Consider the following 19,013-nt stretch of genomic DNA (forward strand, 5'->3'; position numbering starts at 1 on the left):
TTTTTTTTACTTACAAGGAGGCAGTCAACAATAATGTTATAATAGCGAGAATATGCTTCGTTTTGTTTGTTAATTTTTTTTATATTTTTTTCTAAATGTATCCTAGCTGTGTCCTTTATTTGCGTGAGACATTTTTATTGTTTTTTTTCTGTTTTTAACAGCACACTGCACGCTCTATCAGCAGATGCAGTAAATGAAATGCTGGTCTAAAATGTCTGAAGACTGCACGGCCTGCGGTTCAATCCATTACAGATAGTAAACCTTGTATTGTCAGAAACTCCTGATGTGGATCTGAGCCGGCGTCCAGGAAATGAACTGAATCAAACGGGAACCTCACTATCTTAAGTGAGCCTGAGAGAAAACAATGACCCAACTTCTAATCAACTTCATAAATCCACTTTGACATGTTTAAGTCCTCCTCCGCTGCTCCAGTTCAAAATCAGGAGACATATAAATCGATGTCAGGTTGTGTGATCTCACAGTGGCACTGTGCGCCTACACTAATATATTTCTCTCCACGCCGCCATTTTGTTTTTAACACTATGCTACAAAGTGTCATTTAGTTACAGAGAGGCATGCATTATTGCGTGCAAGCTTGCATTCTGAAGGACTAATGTTTCTCACAATGCTGTTTGCTGTGTAATGAAGATTTTAGGATGAGGCTGGAATGTTAATGAGGCAGATGACGATGTAGACGATGTTAATTTACCTTGTTGTGTGTTAAGGGAATAACGCAACAAAAAACTAAAATGTACTTACAGTACCTTCATGTCATTTCATTCTCTTGTGAATTTCTTTGTTCCATAGAATGCAAAAGGAGATATTTTGCACAATGTCCAAGCAGCTCTTTTGTTAAAAAAAAGACAATGGGGTGGGGGGTGGGGGGGGGGGTGGGCTTAAAAATCAGTCATAAAAAAAAAAAAAAAGAATTTTATTCTTTGATTTAATTTATTTTTTCAGCTTTGTCAACTCTTACAGAGAAACCATATTAACTTCACATGTTAAAATCACATGCAAAATATGTGAAACACATGTGAAACACACATGAAGTGGTTTTGGAATATTTTCATGATGAAATGTGTGAAACCCATGTTAACAAATGTGGATGCGTGTGGAATTTTTTTTTTTTTTTTTTTTTGTAATAGTAAAAGCTGCTATTTTTAAACTATAGTCCTTTAGGGTCTTGTCACCAAAAAGTCAGCTGAAAAAATATCTCACCTGCCTGTCATGCAGAATGGCACATTAAAATACAACTTTTGAACAGTAGTGAGGTTTAAGCTTTTATTGTAGGTTTAGCTGCTAAAAGCGGTATTCATGCTAAGCAAGTCTTTTTGTCCCCACCTGTGTCCTCTTGCAGAATCATACGGACTGAATTGGCTTCTTTGATGTTAAGACAAGAGACAAGGTTGCCATGGAAGTGAAAGAACACAGACCCTACCGCTCCTTGACCTCCAGGCGGGACACGGAGCACCTGTACACCAGCTCCTCAGCTGACAGCGAGGACGGCAAGCTCAACCCCAAGTCCTACAGCTCCAGCGAGACCCTCAAAGCTTTTGACCAGGACTCCCGATTGGGCTATGGCAGCCGAGTCAAAGACGTGGTGCACCATGAAGCCGATGAGTTCAGCAGGCAAGGTGAGCAGGACTAGATTTCAAATGTGGGATCTTCCCGGTGCATTTTAAAACAGAATTGTGTCATTTCTGTGCCATTAGCACTGCCAATGCAATTCAAAGACGGGGAAGAGTTGCCTGGTAGAATTGCACTTAAGTCTGTGTGGGTTATGGTTTTGCTTGGGCTCCGGTTTGGTTTGTATTTGCTGTGAAAGCAATCCGGCCTAATTTGCAGAAGTGAACTGTTATTGATGACATTATAATTTGCCTATTAAAGTATAATGCATTTCTGATTGCTGCATGTCTCCACAGAATTTACCTTCGGCCAGCAGCCTGCATTTTTCATATCTGTTTTACAGCAGAAAGACACAAAATCCATTCTGTGTATAAAAAGACTCGCCCTCATGTTGTTCCAAACTAAATACTGTTCTTTTTTTCTGAGGAACACAAATGCATAATTTTTATGTCCATGCTGCTCTTTTCCATACAACGGTTATTGGCGACCAGGGGCTTTCAGACTCCCAAAAAAGAACCTTAAAAGCACCACGGTAGTGGTGCACATGACTTGTGTGCTTTATTTCAAGTCTTCCAATGTTGTGCAATAGCTTTGTTTTAGAACAGGCTGAAATTTGTTCCTCCTCATACCCAAAATCAGAGATGAATTAACAGTTAAAAATGTATCCTATTTTCCATTGGAAAAAATAAAACACAAAAATTTGGATTGATGTGGTTGTCACCAAACTTGTCACCTTAAAATTACATTCTTCTTCTTCTTCTTCTTTTTCTTTTTCTTCTTCTTCTTCTTCTTCTTCTTCTTCTTCTTCTTCTTCTTCTTCTTCTTCTTCTCTGATTTTACAGTACTATTGCAATAGTACGTAGTGATTTTTTAGTATTGCATATTAAATATATCATTTCTTTAATAATCCGTTTAATTTTAATCTGTTTCATTTTTAGAATAAACTATTAAATAATAAATATTAATACTACATATTAATACTATACTAGCTGTAGTATTACTAAATAATACTAATTAATTTGATTATATATTTGTAATGTTTTAGATTTTACAGTATAATAATATTATTACTGTAGTATATTGTATTTAATATATTTAATTTTTTTATTGATTTGTATTTTTTTTTATAAAATATAAATATTTTAATACAAATACTACTACTACTACTACTACTACTACTACTACTAATAATAATAATAATAATAATTTACTATTATTACTATTATTATTATTATTACTATTATTATTAATAATTTTATTATTATTAAATTTATTATTGTTGTTGTTATTATTATTATTAGTAGTAGTATTATTATTGCTATTATTAATGTATAGCCATGTTTAATGGGCTCCATAAAAACAACAGTGTGAAGGTAGAAACAAAGAGAGAGATATATTATTCTTATTTTTTTAAGCTTTTAAAATCAATTGATACATTAAACTTTACTGAGTTTTTAACCCTAAGGGACTGCTATTGCTAAAAAATAAATAAAATTAAAAATAAAACATAATAAATAAAGTAAAAAAACAAAAACAAAAAAAACATGAACATCTGAAAGATTTTTTCAGCCTGATGATTCCCCTAAATGAAGTGTATTAAAACTTTTAATGCCAAGAATGCAATTAAATCTTAATCACCTCTGATACATGGCCTGTGCTTATTAGTTTCTTTTGAAGTGTGGAACGCTGCACCCTTGATCATTTTACTTGCCTGATTCATATCAAAGCACATATCTATTCCATGTACTTGTTAACATGAGACAAACTATCATATGCTTTGGGGGAGCTCCCCTTGCAGACTCGAGATCCACAGCACATCTTTCAGATACGCTTGAGGGACTGATTGCATTCGAGCAATTAAGAGAAACTGCGGCGATGATTCGATCCACCGCTAATATATCCCAGCCGTGCTGAAAAGCTGTATCTAAAACCAGAGAGATAAAAGGAAAGCTGAATGCGGTGTTGTAGCTTTGCCATTAGCGTTCTGGGACTTTAATGAGAGGGGGGTGCCGTGAATGCTGATTCGCTGATGTCTTTTATGACCTTCTAATGTGTCCAGTTGATGGTGACCTGAAAAAATAGCCACTTCCCCTCCATGAATACTAAATGCATTGTTGCTAACACGCTAACTATTATCGCGTTCACTCTCGGGCATAAATCTATAATTTTCCATTGGCTTCTTTTAAACGGCTTCCTCTTTCTTGTACCTTTTCGACTTTACCAGGCACAAGTGCACTTTGAATATGATGTTTACTGAGTTGTTGCACACTCAAGTGGGTTAGAGTGTTTCATTTTGAATCTAAACTTCCCATAGGCTTTCCAAGTTGATTAAATATCGGCTAGTTTCATATATTGCATGTTCTTTGTAATATTTGATGCCATACAGTTTATGAAATCAAGTGCTCTGTAAAAGATGTTGTTGTGATAAATAGTAACGATTATCAAACCCTAATGAGCTGCCTACTTAGTGTTTTAAGACGTCATAGTAGGGCTGCACGATATTGGGAAAAAATGACATCTTTTTTTCTGCAATATATATTGCGATATTAAATCAAATCAAATTTTTTCTTACAAACAAAAATGGGGTCAGCACACTTACATTCTCATTTTAAATGATTTAAACATCGACACCATCGTGTCAATTAATATGCGCGAGGGAGAGAGAGCAAGACAGCGCTCGTTGTTGTTTGAAGACTCTCTCACGTGCCCTCTCTCTCGCGCTCTCGCTCTATCTCACGCTCTCTCTCTATCTCTCTCGCACACGCACTCTCTCGCGCGCGCGCTCTCTCTCGCTCTGTCCTGTCAAAACTTTCACTCTATGATGGTTAAGCTGTGCAATTAATCCGCGAATCACATTCGTCAAGGGCTGTGGAGCAGCTGGCCCGTACAGTTAATGAATAACGGATCAACTACGACAGCCTACATCGCACATCCTGCGATGTGACTATCGTGAATTTGTACATCGCGATATCGATGCACGACACATCGTGCAGCCCTACGTCATAGTTTCACATTTTAGCCCAAAGCTGTTCTGAATGGAAGGCTACACAGTTAATCCCAAAATATACTTAACTTTTGACGGCAATGCTTAGCATATACTGTATGTACAACACTACTACTAAAATGAAAATACTAATTATTGCTATTCATTATTATTATTATTATTAGAACTTTCTATCATTGCTTAATCTTTGACCTTAATGTAGGTTTTTGTAAAAAGGTTTTTACATTATTGTAAAAAAAAAAAAAGAAAATGTAATGAAATGAGATGTGGAAACGGAATAGGATTTTTACATGCAGTCTGTTCTTGTATGCATAACACAGGTTGTATTTTCTCTCATTTTGTCCTTGTGTGTTTGTATCAGGGACGGACTTCTCTCTCAGAGACCTGGCTTTTGGAGAACCCATGCCGCCCCATATGGCAGCATACAGGACAGAAATGGGCCTTCCCCACCGCGACTACTCTGTGAGTGTGGGATCAGACGCTGACACAGAAACGGATGGCATCATGTCCCCCGAGCACGCTGTCCGACTCTGGGGCCGGAGTAACACCAAATCCGGCCGCAGCTCTTGCCTTTCCAGCAGAGCAAACTCTAACCTCACCCTTACTGACACCGAGCATGAAAACACAGAAAACGGTGAGTTCAAATGTCTGTATTCTCTCTTCATGACTGAGAGCTGGATTACGGTGCCAGGCACAGAGCGATGTCTCCAGTTTAGCACCACGTCAGTTCAGATTGAATGTGTGATGCCCCTTTTATATCAGAGTCAAAGTCTACATATAGAAATCATGTGTGGTTTGGAGAGGTGGATTTTGTGACATTCTAGTTTGTTTTTTTTAAATGCTCTTCTGCAATGATATTCTGCTTAAAAATATCTCATGAATGCTTATTTATGGAAATGCAATGTGTAACAGCATACAAACTCCACAATCACGGGAAGAAGGAGGCGGGAACCGGCGGGCATTCAAAATGAAAACTTTAATAAGAAAATTAACAGAAAACAGCACTATAGTCCCTCGCGCACAAACAAAACCAAAACACAAAATCCATCCATCCATCCATCCATCCATCCATCCATCCATCCATCCATCCATCCATCCATCCATCCATCCATCCATCCATCCATCCATCCATCCATCCATCCATCCATCCATCCATCCATCCATCCATCCATCCATCCTTCCTTCCTTCCTTCCTTCCTTCCTTCCTTCCTTCCTTCCTTCCTTTTAAAAGCTTTCAGACATTTTTTTTTTAAATGACTCTTGAAGATCAAATGCCAGGTTCAAATTCAGGTTGCCTACAAAAAACAACAACAACAAATTGTTAGACTGAACTTTCTGTTAGGCCATGCCTTTGAGACTTCTAATATTTTTTTAATTTTTATTATCTGGTGACTTCTCTTATACAAATTTGGATTTTATTCAGTGCTCTGTTATATCACAAATGGATTACATTTATTATTAATGAAAGTGAAAGTGAAAAAAAGTGAAAGTGAAGTGACATTCAGCCAAGTATGGTGACCCATACTCAGAATTTGTGCTCTGCATTTAACCCATCCGAAATGCACACACCCGGAGCAGTGGGCAGCCATTTATGCTGCGGCGCCCGGGGAGCAGTTGGGGGTTCGATGCCTTGCTCAAGGGCACCTAAGTCGTGGTATTGAAGGTGGAGAGAGAACTGTACATGCACTCCCCCCACCCACAATTCCGTCCGGCCCGAGACTAGATGCATGAAAGTCTCTGCTTCCTTTTGATTGGCTAGTGGTAAACTGTAATTCAGTATCTAATTCTAAGCAATGAGCAACAATATACAATATATGTAACAGGTTTTTTTATTCTTTTTTTTTTTTTAACTAAATTTTTACCACATTCTTAATCGCAGTGTGATTGCAGAGTGCAACAACAACAACAACAAAACACCTGTAACACATAAATTTTTTTATTGAGTTATATATATATATATATATATATATATATATATATTAGTGCTGTCAATCGATTAAAAAAAAATAACTAATTAATCACACAATTTTTTAAAATTAATTGCGATTAATCGCAATTAAAAGACTGAAACTTTTTGGATATGTAAATGTAAAATGTAAATAATTAATGTAAACTCAAGACAAAGAAACTATTTAAATTCAAAATATGATTGTTTATTGGAATTTTTGTTTAACTTGTAACACAGATTTTCTCATGTAAACAACATACCTGCAATAAACCATCAATATCCTCCAAATTAACTGTTGGCTTGAAAGCCATATTTATTACAGAAATAAAAACACAGGCATGTAAGTACCATTTGAATTTCAAAACAATCAATGCCAATAAAAAACAAAAATGATTTCCATGTTGAATTCTAAGTGGACTGCAAAAAAAAATCCAAAGTATAGTCATTGCCAGTGCTTTAAGTGGGCCAGTACACACAGGTACTCAGTACTGCCACTTCCAAATATAGCTCTTGAGCTTACCGCCACCTCTCCGTGCGCCCAGAACGTGCTTTTAGCGTACCGGTACGCTCATTTGGACATCTGTTTTAACAGAGGTTTTAATCTTTTACCTGCACTGCCGATTTTCAGAGCGCCCTTCACAATGCAAACTTCCTAATTCATCCCACCCAGAGCAGAAACTACATTACCCATTCACCCTTAAGTTATACAAGTGAATAGCGCATGTGTCGCTTTTCCCAATGTTAAGTGTCAACAACTCAACGTGGCCGGAGAAGGTGTGTGAAACTCGTTGTGAGTTATACTAAAGCAAAATCTTGAGTATTTATTGTCTGATAAACATTAAAAACTGTCTGCGGAGGTTGAGTCGTCCTGCAGCCCCCGCTGGCTGCTCATTGGCTGCAGCATCTTTTTTCTAAGTTCTAAAAAAATACCGTAGACGGCAAGGCACAAATTTAGATATTTATCTAATTTATCTAATTAATCTATAGCCTATGCACAAAGACAATATGATCTTTTTGTCCCCTTTTGTTTTAAAGCTTGATGAAGAGAGAGAGCGCAAGTTGCTGCGGCTGTGAGGAGGACAGTGATGCACGCGCACAGGAGTGATTGACAGTTCGCGGCACTGTGTACAAAAAATACTCCGCTACACAATTATTTCGTTATTTTCGTTTAAGCTTATTAACGTTAGCGTTACAGAAAGGTCTGATTGACATTTGAGTTCATGATTTTAATGTCGCTGTTTCTTGTGGCAGACTAAATGAAGAGTAATGTTTCTTGTGGCAGACTGAAGAGTAATCCGGCAGAGTTTTATACTGAAACTTTCCGTCTAAAAGTCCTTCCTTGGTCTTATCCATATTTCTTTGCACGTTGAACACACATAGGCCACAACTGGAAATAAAAAAAACTGCAACCGCGTTAATTGCGTTATTTTTTTTTAACGCGTTAAATATTTCAAATTAATCGAATGCGTTAACGCGCTAATTTTGACAGCACTAATATATATATAAATTGTTTGATAATAAACAATATAACCAGTTCTTCCCTGAAATAATATAGTTAAGTGATGAACTATCCACATGTAACCGCAGTAAAAATCACACATTTAGCATTTTTCACTAATAATCTCCAAGGCATGTCTATACGCTGGAGCTAGTCGAGGTCAGATGCTTTCTGATTAGATTAGTGGCCCAAACAGAGTTAAAAGCCTTCCTGGATGCATCCTCCTCAAGCTCAGTGCTTCCATATTATCCCCAAGGGCCCAATGAGTGTCTTTGCTTGCATAGAAGGTCACATTGTACTGAGACAGTGTCACAGTAAAACTCGTCAGGAGCAGGGCCTGATTATGCTAGAGGAACCACTCAGTGAAACTACAGGAATATATGGAAAATATCAGCATGAAATACAGAGTCTGTTATAAAGTAAGAACTTTCCAGGGAATGGAAATGTTAGCTGTTTATATCATGCGTTAATAATTTAAACATTTATTAAACCAGTATAAGCATTTCTTGAAATTGAATAATACATTTAACCTTTTGAAAAACTGCAGTTAAATTATATTTCATGAATGGCCTTTCAGTTGTGCTGACTAGCAGACTTCAGAGGACTTAAAAATTATTTTCTTTTGTATTAATTATTTAAACAATCATGAACAAACAATGAACAATGTATTTATTAGTGTTTACTCATCTTTGTTAATGCAAATGAAAATACAGTAGTTCATTGTTGGTTAAATATTAGTTCACAGTGCATTCACTAATGTTCACAAGCATAACTTTTGAAATGAGTACATTTTGAAATTTACATTAGCTAAGTTCATGTTCATTAGCTTGTTAATGCTTAGATCATGTTAACTAAAGTAGTTAACTAATGTTAACTAATGAACCTCATTGTAAAGTGTAACCATTTCATTTTATTATTTTCATAGCATTACTTTTACTCATAGAATTACATTTCTGCACACAGCTTTTCTCATTCATTCGTGATATCTCAAATTATGCGGTTTGAGGAGAGTCGTGCTTTATCTTTTATTTTTTAAGCAATCTAATGTTCAAATTTTTTTTGGCAGGTGATAAAAAAAAGAAAAAAAAGAAAAAAAATGTAAATCTAGAGACCAGAGTATTATTGAGATTTGGGCTCTTTTGACCACCTGGCAATGTTCTTTGGTGTCTGGACCTAAACCATTTTGTGGATATCCTCTTCTGTATCTATATCACAAGCCTTGACTTTTTGAGAGAAAAATGTGATCTTTCTTCAAGATTTCTAGCATTTAAACGTTTGAGTTTGGCACTCTTTGTACCCACAGTCTAGTTGAGACTTAATCACACTCTTGTTTACAATGTGCATATTCACTGCCAAACTCTGATAGTGACTCTAACAGCCTTTAGAAATCACACATCAAGGGCCCGGCAGTGAAACACTAATTGCCTTTTGCTCCACAGTCTCCCTGAGAGCCTATAAATAGTCTGTTTTGCAGTGTAGCCAGTGTCTTTTTAGCTTTTAGATTCTTATTTAAAACGACAGAGGTATTCTTTTGTGCTGCATCGCATTTTATGCACAGACGTCCATGATGGACTTAAAAAGAAAATGGAATATGTCTGTCTGAACATCGTGAAATGCTGAGGTGAGGCTAATGCGCGTTAAACTGGATTTGATGACTGTGAAAAAGAAAATGCCCTCCATGTATATCTTTATTCGCAGCTTTAGGCATCTGTTTGACTGTTGTAAAGCAGACATAATTCAAAATTGCTTTTTATTCTGTTAATGTAAGCAGAAACTCCAGTTGTGTTCACTGTTTTTTTAACTCATGTTTAATAATGCTCACTTTAAAGGGCAAGCTAACTGAAACATTTTATCCAACTTTCTTGTGTTTTATCACTTTGAATTAAGACTAACACATACTAGTGTGTGTGTGTGTGTGTGTGTGTTTGTACAACCTGCTTATACTGACCCTCATGTCTAAGCAGATTTTCCCAGGCACTAACAGTCAGGTCCATTGCTTAGTCATTTTGATCGGGCATAGGCAATTTTAGCAGCAAGCCGAACCTTGTTCTAGACATAAGGGCTAGATTCAATTAACTGCACTTTATGGTATTTACAAATGCTGCAAGTAATGGACTTCAAGTGCTGTTATTTTGTTCCATCCAATACATTTGAAGAATTTGTTCAGCCAGAACCTGCTCTCATGTAATTCCAACTATTTATTACTTAATTTTTAGCATAGAACACAAAAAAAAAAAAAAAGATATTTTGAAGAATGTGCCGATCGCCCATTTCCACACAACTACAATTAATGGTTCTGGAGATTTCAAGCTTAAAAAGGATACAAAAGCACTCGTTTCACTTTATTTAATCTGTGAAAAATTTGTTTTCAGTGTGTGGGATTCGGTTCAGCATGGGCGACAGGGAAAACTGAGGTTGCATTGAACATAAGGATATTTTCAGCTACAGCCACATTACATGGTAGCATAATACGTGCTATTCAAAGTTTAGGTCATTAGTGTAAATCGAATGCAAATAAATGGAAGTTCACCAGCTCCAAATGGCTGTGATGGTTGTATCTGAATTTGTTTATAATCTAAGGCTCATCTTAATGACATACTTCATCGATTTCTTCATTGGTGTGGCAAGGTGGTTAAATATTTGTGATAGAAAGCTGAATGTTAAGGGTTCAACTACCAGAAAGGGTAGTTCAATTAAAGGGGAAATTACTGGGACTTGATATAGTCACCAAGCCCTTAACCCCATTTTGCTCTACATCCTTCTTGTTACCATATTCTGCTTTGGGTAAGAATGTATCTCCTAAAAGGCCAATAACAATTAGGAGAGGATGATATAGTTAAAGTTATTATTATAATAAATGCATTATTATACTTGCGGTTAGTAGTAGTAGTAGTAGTAGTAAAAGTATTCACCTCTGATAATCTAAACATGAGGTAAAATGTGCTCTGAGGTGAAAAGTGAATGGTGGCATGGTTTTCCTAGAGGAAGGACAATTATTTATTTTTTAATGCATGATTAAGCTGGTGCCATCCATCAGAGTTTTCCCTGGGAGCTGTATAACAGATAGTGTTCCCATGTGATTGTGAGTTAATGGCTGTTATGGGGGCTTGGCACGCATGTTGAGCAATTGAGAAATGGAAGCTGATCAGTGGGAGAGGTGGATTAGCATTTCAACCTTTTGTTTCTTGCATTACGCGACTTCTTGCGGTTGTTTGTATAGGCTAAATTGACAGTTTCTTGCAGAATCAGGCATGTTGTCTCGGTTGTACTTTGAAAACGGTGGTGCAAACTTGAAGGGCGAAACAGATCAGAAGATCCGAAAAGAAGCTTGCGCATTGCACAATCTACACTTGCTCTCCCTTATTTTTGTTTGAAGTGAGGAAGCTATAATTGGTTAATTTTTACTGAAACTGCCTCCGCGTTGGTTCTTTGTAAAGTCTGTATAAGATGTCACTTCTGAGGTTTAGTACTCGCAGGAAACTTTGAACCGCTTTTGAACTTCTGAAAGATTGAGGTTAAAAGGGGCTCATGGGGGTGATCAGTGTTGCTGTAATTGAGGATGTTGACAATGAGACAAATGTGCTACTATAGAGGTTCACTGTAACTTTTAAGCTCAGCAGACAAGCAGTTAAACTGTTACTTCTGTATCCTCGTAGCATATGAGATTTGGACTTTTTTAGGCGTTTAATGATAAAAATCTGTCTCATTAGAAAAAAAGTGTTCAGATTCAATCTGGCTAATAGTGTGTATGCTGCTCCATTGGGCGTCTGTCACAGACTTGATAATTACGTTTTGCACAGCGCTGCTGCTTGGCAGAAAGGGGGGTATACTGTTTATCTTGGGTGTATTTTTTATATTCGGTTCTAAATAAGACTTGAAGAATATGAATGTACCCAGCAAGAAAGTGCTATTGTGTTACCATAGTTTTTTTAAAGACATGTAAATTCAATACTATGATGTTCTTTAATTTATCTTGAAGTAAATGCTCTGCTTTGTGAAAATGGTATCATTTTGTATGGGCACCAAGGAATGTACAGAACAACTGTATTTTAAAGTGTACCATGCATCTCATGAAAAACCATCTTAGACCAGTAAAAAAAAAATAAAGAAAAAAAAAATAAATAAAAACTGGGTTGCCGACTAGTAGTCCATCTTAAAATCTCCTTCAAAACCAGCAAAACAGAGAATGCTTCTTGGGCTGCTAATAGTTGTTTTATTTATTTATTCTTATTTTTTTTAAATGTCATACATAACTCAAGTTTTATTAAACCTTTAACATGAAATGTCCAGTTAGTAGTGCTAAAAGCATATTAAGGTTTAATCTAAATATATGAATGTTAATCTGGCAATCTTCATGGTGCAGTGCTGTGCCAGCTGAGCTATCAAGCAAGTTTACTAAAAGCAATACATATGAAGATGGGTGTGGGATGCAAACATCGAAATGTATTCGTTTGCAAACCATACATTATGGGAAACCTATTTTGAGGAATGAAGATTAGTCTTTATTAATCAATAATCTGCCCAATGATCATAGTTTGTGAGAAAACAAGTTGTCGTTTTACTACCACTAGTGTTGATTTCAGCTAGAAACTCCATTGAATTGTATACACTGTAAAAAGTGCTACACCCACACAGTAGGTTTTATATATTTTAAATAGTTGTAATCTAGTTTATTTTATTTGTTTTATACTAAAAAGTATAAATATACTTCCTCTTTACTTAAAATATATCACTTTTTACATAACAATATATTTTAAGTAAAACAATAGCAATTTATTTGGGTAGCTTTTTGTATGAGTTTGTTGTGTACAAGAAATGTTATAAAAGTGAGTTGAAATGCACAATTTATTTGAGCAGCTGTCGATGTGGCATGTGTGTTCATCAAACTTAAATATTTGAAATAAAAAACACATAAAAATTAAGTTGGATTTATCCCTTTTTCACTGGCGGGGACTTTCCAAGGCAGATGCTTCCTCGGCACTTCAACTGTTTGAAAGCTGCAGCGGATCTAAATTTCACAGCCTGATTAACACGGTAAGATGTGCAAGTTTTGGCAATTTATTGGTGATGTAAAGTCACGCAAAATCGTTCACTCAACTAGGAAGCTAAAGTAAGGCTAAGTTGGCTACACAGTGCTAAGCAGTGAAGTCTTGTATGCAACGATCAGAAGACAACAGCAGTTAAGACCGTGTTGTTAATATGAAATTAAACAAGTGCTTTAGTAATGCCTATTATGTTTTAAGACTACTTTGGCTTTAATTTTACCAATAATATCACTTTTAATCGTTAGTTAGCGTTAACTTACCCTGTTAACTGCCATTCACATTTTTGAACATAGACTTGAAAGTGCATGATCCAAACCTATAATTCACGACTGAAAACATTTTGTAACATGATTTTGATGTACAATTTTCATGGTAGATGAATTTAAAATGGGTTTCAAAGGATGAATTTTGCGATTTTATGTTTTCAGGTCATATATAATGTTTTCTAAAGTGTGATGGAGAAAAAGGCAACAAAGAATACTTATATATATATATATATATATATATATATATATATATATATATATATATATATATATTTCAAAGTGCTGTGTACTGTAAATAAAGGTGACTTGACTTATTTAATTTCATCTTAATAACACAGTCTCCGGTGGGGCATGCAGCTGTCGTGGGGTCCTCGTGTTATCAGCAGCAGAGTTGTAAGTGCATTTGATAGCACTGGCTCAAAACCATAAAACTATTTTTAACCTGTTACTTAAATATTTTACATTTACCACTGGTTTTTAAACTTATTCTAACATGCATATTTTTTCTGGTCTTTAGGTAACCAAGCGTTTTTGTTACCTGGGGTCTTCAGATACAGGTAAGAAAAACTTCAGAATAGATACAGTTAAAGCTATAATTATTCCCAGGTAAGTAAAACATAGGTAAAATTGCAAACAATAGTGTTGGCTCCATACAATTACATTTTCTGAATTAGGTTTTATGTACCAACCACCAATATAAGGCAGATATGATCACCTTTCTGCCTCCTTCTACTACTGCACTAATAGAAGCTTGATTCATACTGATAAATACAGTCTACATGGTCAGTTAAATCTCAATTTTGTGAGATGCTGGTGATAGTGTGAGATCTTTTACAGTACAGTGGTAGTGGTGTATGTATAGTACAACCTTTTACATCAATTGCATGGTTGAAATACAGAGGTTCTCTAATTTGTGATACTGTCATCAGGCAGTGAATTTTGATCAGATTTTACTTGTTGACAGGATCCATCTGGCTATGTGGAGAAAAGGAGAGAAGTGGTACTGAGATGCCTGATTGAGATCATATGGGAGGGAAAGGAAGACCTCATCAGTGTCCACCATGTATGTACTGGGCTTAAAGCTACTTATCTAATTTCTGTCTTTATGTTATTACTATTGTGATGATATGGGGTAATTACTTTGTTCTTGAAATATATTTAATACAGTAATGTGATGACCAATAAGGTACAGGCAAGGAAAATTGCATTGTTTTATTGTAATGTATCCTTTGAACGAGAAAAGACAACACTCATGCTACAGTAGATCATGATAGTATAGTACCAACACTCTATGACATTGTCATGGTAGACTTCACTCTGGTCACATGCTCTAGTCAAAGTATCCATCACCTTAAGCAACTAAAAAGTACAACTTTGACTTTGTGTCGTATCTGTCTTCTACCAGTCTGCTATATTCATCTCAATACCTGTTTGCCTGACCAAACTCTTGATTCTTTTTTGTCTCCCCAATAGAGTCATGATGAAACAGAGGTGCACGCTGAGCTTGGCAGTTCCCCACTGAAAATATACACGCACCATCAGCCAAACACGATTGGGATTATCACAGTAGAAGGACAGCCCATGGTCAGAGGTGTGCCAAACCTGTAGAAAACCTCCTGTTTGGACTTGTCTATGCTCACAACCTCTAATATCACTCAAATCTGGTGTATACTTCTGAGGCTCTTTGTGGGATTGGACCCTATGCATACTTTTGTATGTTTTGTAGGCACTGTTAAAAGTGACACTAGTTGACATTGAATAAATGTTATTGTCTTTAATCTGTCTTCCCATCTTTTTCTTCTTCAATTGAATTTGTAATTGTTATTGACAAAGTCTGTTTATGTAAAGTGATTTACTGTACTGCTTAGAATATAGACATTTAGATGTATTTTCTGAGGTAATAGCCAGGACTTAATTAAAATGTTTATTCACACTTGATTAGGTTAAATTTACTATGAGCATAAAGTTCATAAAACCTAACTAAAATGAGTACAGGTTACTTGTAGTACCACATAAATACGTTACATATACCAAGAAAATTAGGTTTATCTAACTGACTAATATAGCACTTATTAGTTAACTCAACTTGATTTTGTTGTGTTTGAATTAAGTAATTTTACAGAGTTTATTATACTTGAAAAAGGCTGCAAGTTGACTCAACTTAAAACATCCAATGCAGCCACTTGCCTCACTTTTTATAAGTTTGATCTAGGTATTACTTTTTACAGTGTAGTTAAGTTTCTGAAGTTTTGCATAAATGTAGGCAAGGTTTTTTTTTTTTTTTGTTTTTTTTCTCACTGAGCCTATGTTGGAAGTTTTAGACATTTTAGCATATTAACAGTTAGCTTTCAGTTGATTATCCCATCAGTGTGACAAACTCATGCTCAAAGCCGGAAGATATGGGCAGACTAATTACAGAGTAAATTACTCACCTACTTGGACTCAAACGGCTTTCATTTGAAACCAATTTTAACTTGAAATGATGATCTGTGAGTCAGTTTCTTGTGACCACTCAGGTCGGTTAAATTAAAGGCGCATAACCGTTCCTGCAACCCCAAGGGAGCACAAGCAGGCTTCATATTTAGAGCGTGATATCTCCCTCACCTCCCTTGTCTTTTGAACTTTGTTTCCTCTGAGCCCCGCTGCCATATTATCAACCCACAAAGTGAAGTTAAATCAGACTTCTATTAGATGAGATATTTTCTCCCTTTCAGGAGTGGTTCAGTAAGGCGTATGGCGTGTAGTGGTGTGAGATAGCAGCCGCAGAGATATGAGGTTACAGAACCTGACCTTGAGCACTGAACAGACAAAAAGATGCTTTGAATGCTAAGAAAAAAAGCTATTACAACATTTTAAATTCTGATTTTGAATTCAATATTTAATATATTCAATTATTTTTTAGCATTTGAATAATGGTGTTAACTGTGTTCAAACCAGGTCAAACCAGATACTGCTTTGTGATTTTTTGGGGGGATCACCACTTACTCTTTTTAAAGAGCCTAATAATGCCTCCCAGGGTATTTTTTATTTTTATTTTTTATCACTAAAGCAATTAGCATGCTAACACCTTTCTGTAGTGTAGTGCGAAAGACAAATGAAAGTGAGAATATGTATTGGAACCCAAACTAAAGAAGCTGTTTGTAAACTTTTAGCCATGACTTCATGAGCATTATGGCCAGGTGCGAATGTGACTTATCACAAATTGCATTTTATGTTTTTGCACTTAAGAACTAATTGCCGTTGCAGCTGAAATATTGATGTGTATTTCATGTTAGTATTGGTATGGGTAAGAGTTTGCACTCTCACTCAATTTGACCTTTTCTTTTAATAACAGCTAAGGATCGTCTGTGGAAATGCAAACTTTAATTTGACTTTGTCTTTGGATATATATAAATATAACTTGATAATAGTTATTACTGTTGCTCATACTGACGGTGAAAGATTTGAAGAAGCCCTTTAATCCAATGTTGCTCTTTTTTTTTCTTTTTTTTTAAAAAGAAACTGGGCTTGTCAATAAAGCTAAATTAAATAACTACATTTATGATTCCAAAAGTTTCAAGAACTTTATGTTCTAAAAACAATACATACGCACTGAAGTACCATGGTATTACTAAACTATAAACAGAACAACATTCAAAGTTGACCATTCACCAAGAAAGGCCTGAGGAAAAATACAGCCTTTTAATAGTGTTTAGCTGGTTTGCCAGATTGTATCCCAGCATCACCAACTGAAAAGTTTCCAAAACTCCCTCGAAACCAGCAAAACACACAAGCTAACCTCCTTAGGCTGGTTTAAGCAGTATTTTTAATAGGCCTAGTTTAGATAAGATAACCAGTTAAGCCAAAACTCCATTGCAGTTGCGCAGCAAAATGCTAAAAAAAATGCTTTTGGCTGGTTTATTCTGGCCTTAGCTTGTCTTCCATCCTGGCCAAGGTATTATTTGTTTTTTTCAGCTTGTGGATCAGGTGGTATTCTAGCCTGAGCAGCTGAAATGTTCTCAAAACCATTCTAAATTCAGTCAAGTCTTGCCACACTTGGAGACCAGCTAAAACCAACCAACATTTATAATCATTAGTACAAGGCACAACAAGCACCACTCCACCAATTTCTTCAGAAGATATAACAGTCAAGTTTATTTTTAAACATAAGGACTGCAGCTGCATTTTGCCCTGAGCAGTATGTTCTCAACATCTTTTTCATTTGTTTTTTTTTTTCTTTTTTTTGCTTTGAAATAAATTGCATCACAGCTATCAGTTATGAACACATCTCTTTGTAGAAATCTGTTCTTTGTTATAATTAACTGCAAAACATTTTCTCGTTTTATGTAGCAAATGACATATCAAAAAAATAAATAAATAAAGATTAGAAAAATTCAGCGTTTTTGTTTTCTGCCGATTCCCAAGTTGTCTGTTGACAAGTGCTAAAAAGTGGTCGTGCTTGTGTGAGAGTGCAAACATTACTTCAAAGCAGACACCAGAGTGCCGGTGACTTTCGACTCGATTAATCACACTAGTGGTTCTTTTTTTATGTCTCTATGTATTTGTGTATTCCTTTTGGCTGTGGCTTTTCCTCAGATGGTGGATTAGTAGAGTTAGTGCTGCCTCATTTGACAGCTCATTCTGAGACTCTAAAGACCCTGGTGGACAATGTGGGCCGGTTATCTGCTGTGCTCCATAAGCATTAGGTTTTGACGGCACGGTCGTCTCTATAACATTTGATCAGAGCCCCGAGCGCTTACTGAGTACTGGGATGCACTACTGCCACTGCCGCTAATCACAAACCACAACAGTTTGATGAATCATAAAGCTAAAATGCCACATTCTATTGCATTAGTCCAATGCTTTTTTTATTGCTAGCTGCTATATAATCCGTTGGGATGCACGCCTATCTGCATTAGGTGTCTTTATTTTCAGTAGTTAGCCTTGCAGTTTGTTAGTTTTTCTCAGAATTGTGGACAGATCCAAACATCTTGGATTGATATCTTTTAGCTGAATCTGTGTAATGGGTTTCTGCATTTCACAATGACAAACCTTTCTTATTTATTATGCATGCCCAAATGACTGTAATTAACACTTGACTGAAATCAAAATGTGTGTCATCAACCCTCGTACATGAAGCGTTTCGCAAAAATATGAAATGAAGCATGAGTCAGACCCCAGAGTGAAATAATATGATATGGAACAATGCATAAAAGCCATGAGTAATAAAGTGTAATGGGGTTTATTTTACTACACATCATACTACACATGTTGGTTTCCCAGCTTAGCTAGAATTATTAAACAGGCTTTGCCTTAAGCATCACTGTGGCTTTAACTGGAGACAATAGTGTTTCATTACTGCACACAATTGAAATCAAGCCAGAAATTGCATTACAAGACACTCTAATTTCGATCAAATGAATTGCATTGCTTCTATTATATTAAGCATGCCATTTCGTCTTGGCTTTTTGGCTGAAAGAGCACATTATACATGTATATAATAGTTCAATCCAGTTAAATTGATTCTGCACCGCTTATTGTAAATGCACACCATCCCAGAACCCCAGCGAGCAAGTTAAATAAGACAGTGGCATAGCAAAAGTCCTTAAGATAGCGAGCAGTGAAGGGGGATTAAACCTTGGGAGGA

At 36.0% G+C, this 19,013-nt stretch overlaps 1 protein-coding gene across 5 annotated transcripts in view; it reads left to right on the forward strand.

Moving 5' to 3' along the window:
• The window catches only part of LOC128028754 (teneurin-4), a 226,762-nt gene that overhangs the window by 70,668 nt on the left and 137,081 nt on the right, over window positions 1-19,013 (forward strand). For all 5 annotated transcript variants that reach the window (XM_052616071.1, XM_052616067.1, XM_052616069.1 and 2 more), the window contains 2 exons: window positions 1,358-1,634; window positions 4,992-5,264. In XM_052616071.1, the coding sequence (XP_052472031.1) occupies window positions 1,412-1,634; window positions 4,992-5,264 (496 nt within the window). In that variant the 5' untranslated portion in view covers window positions 1,358-1,411. The remainder of the gene's footprint in view (window positions 1-1,357; window positions 1,635-4,991; window positions 5,265-19,013) is intronic.

Source organism: Carassius gibelio, chromosome A15 (assembly GCF_023724105.1).
Source record: "Carassius gibelio isolate Cgi1373 ecotype wild population from Czech Republic chromosome A15, carGib1.2-hapl.c, whole genome shotgun sequence".
Lineage (NCBI taxonomy): Eukaryota > Metazoa > Chordata > Actinopteri > Cypriniformes > Cyprinidae > Carassius > Carassius gibelio.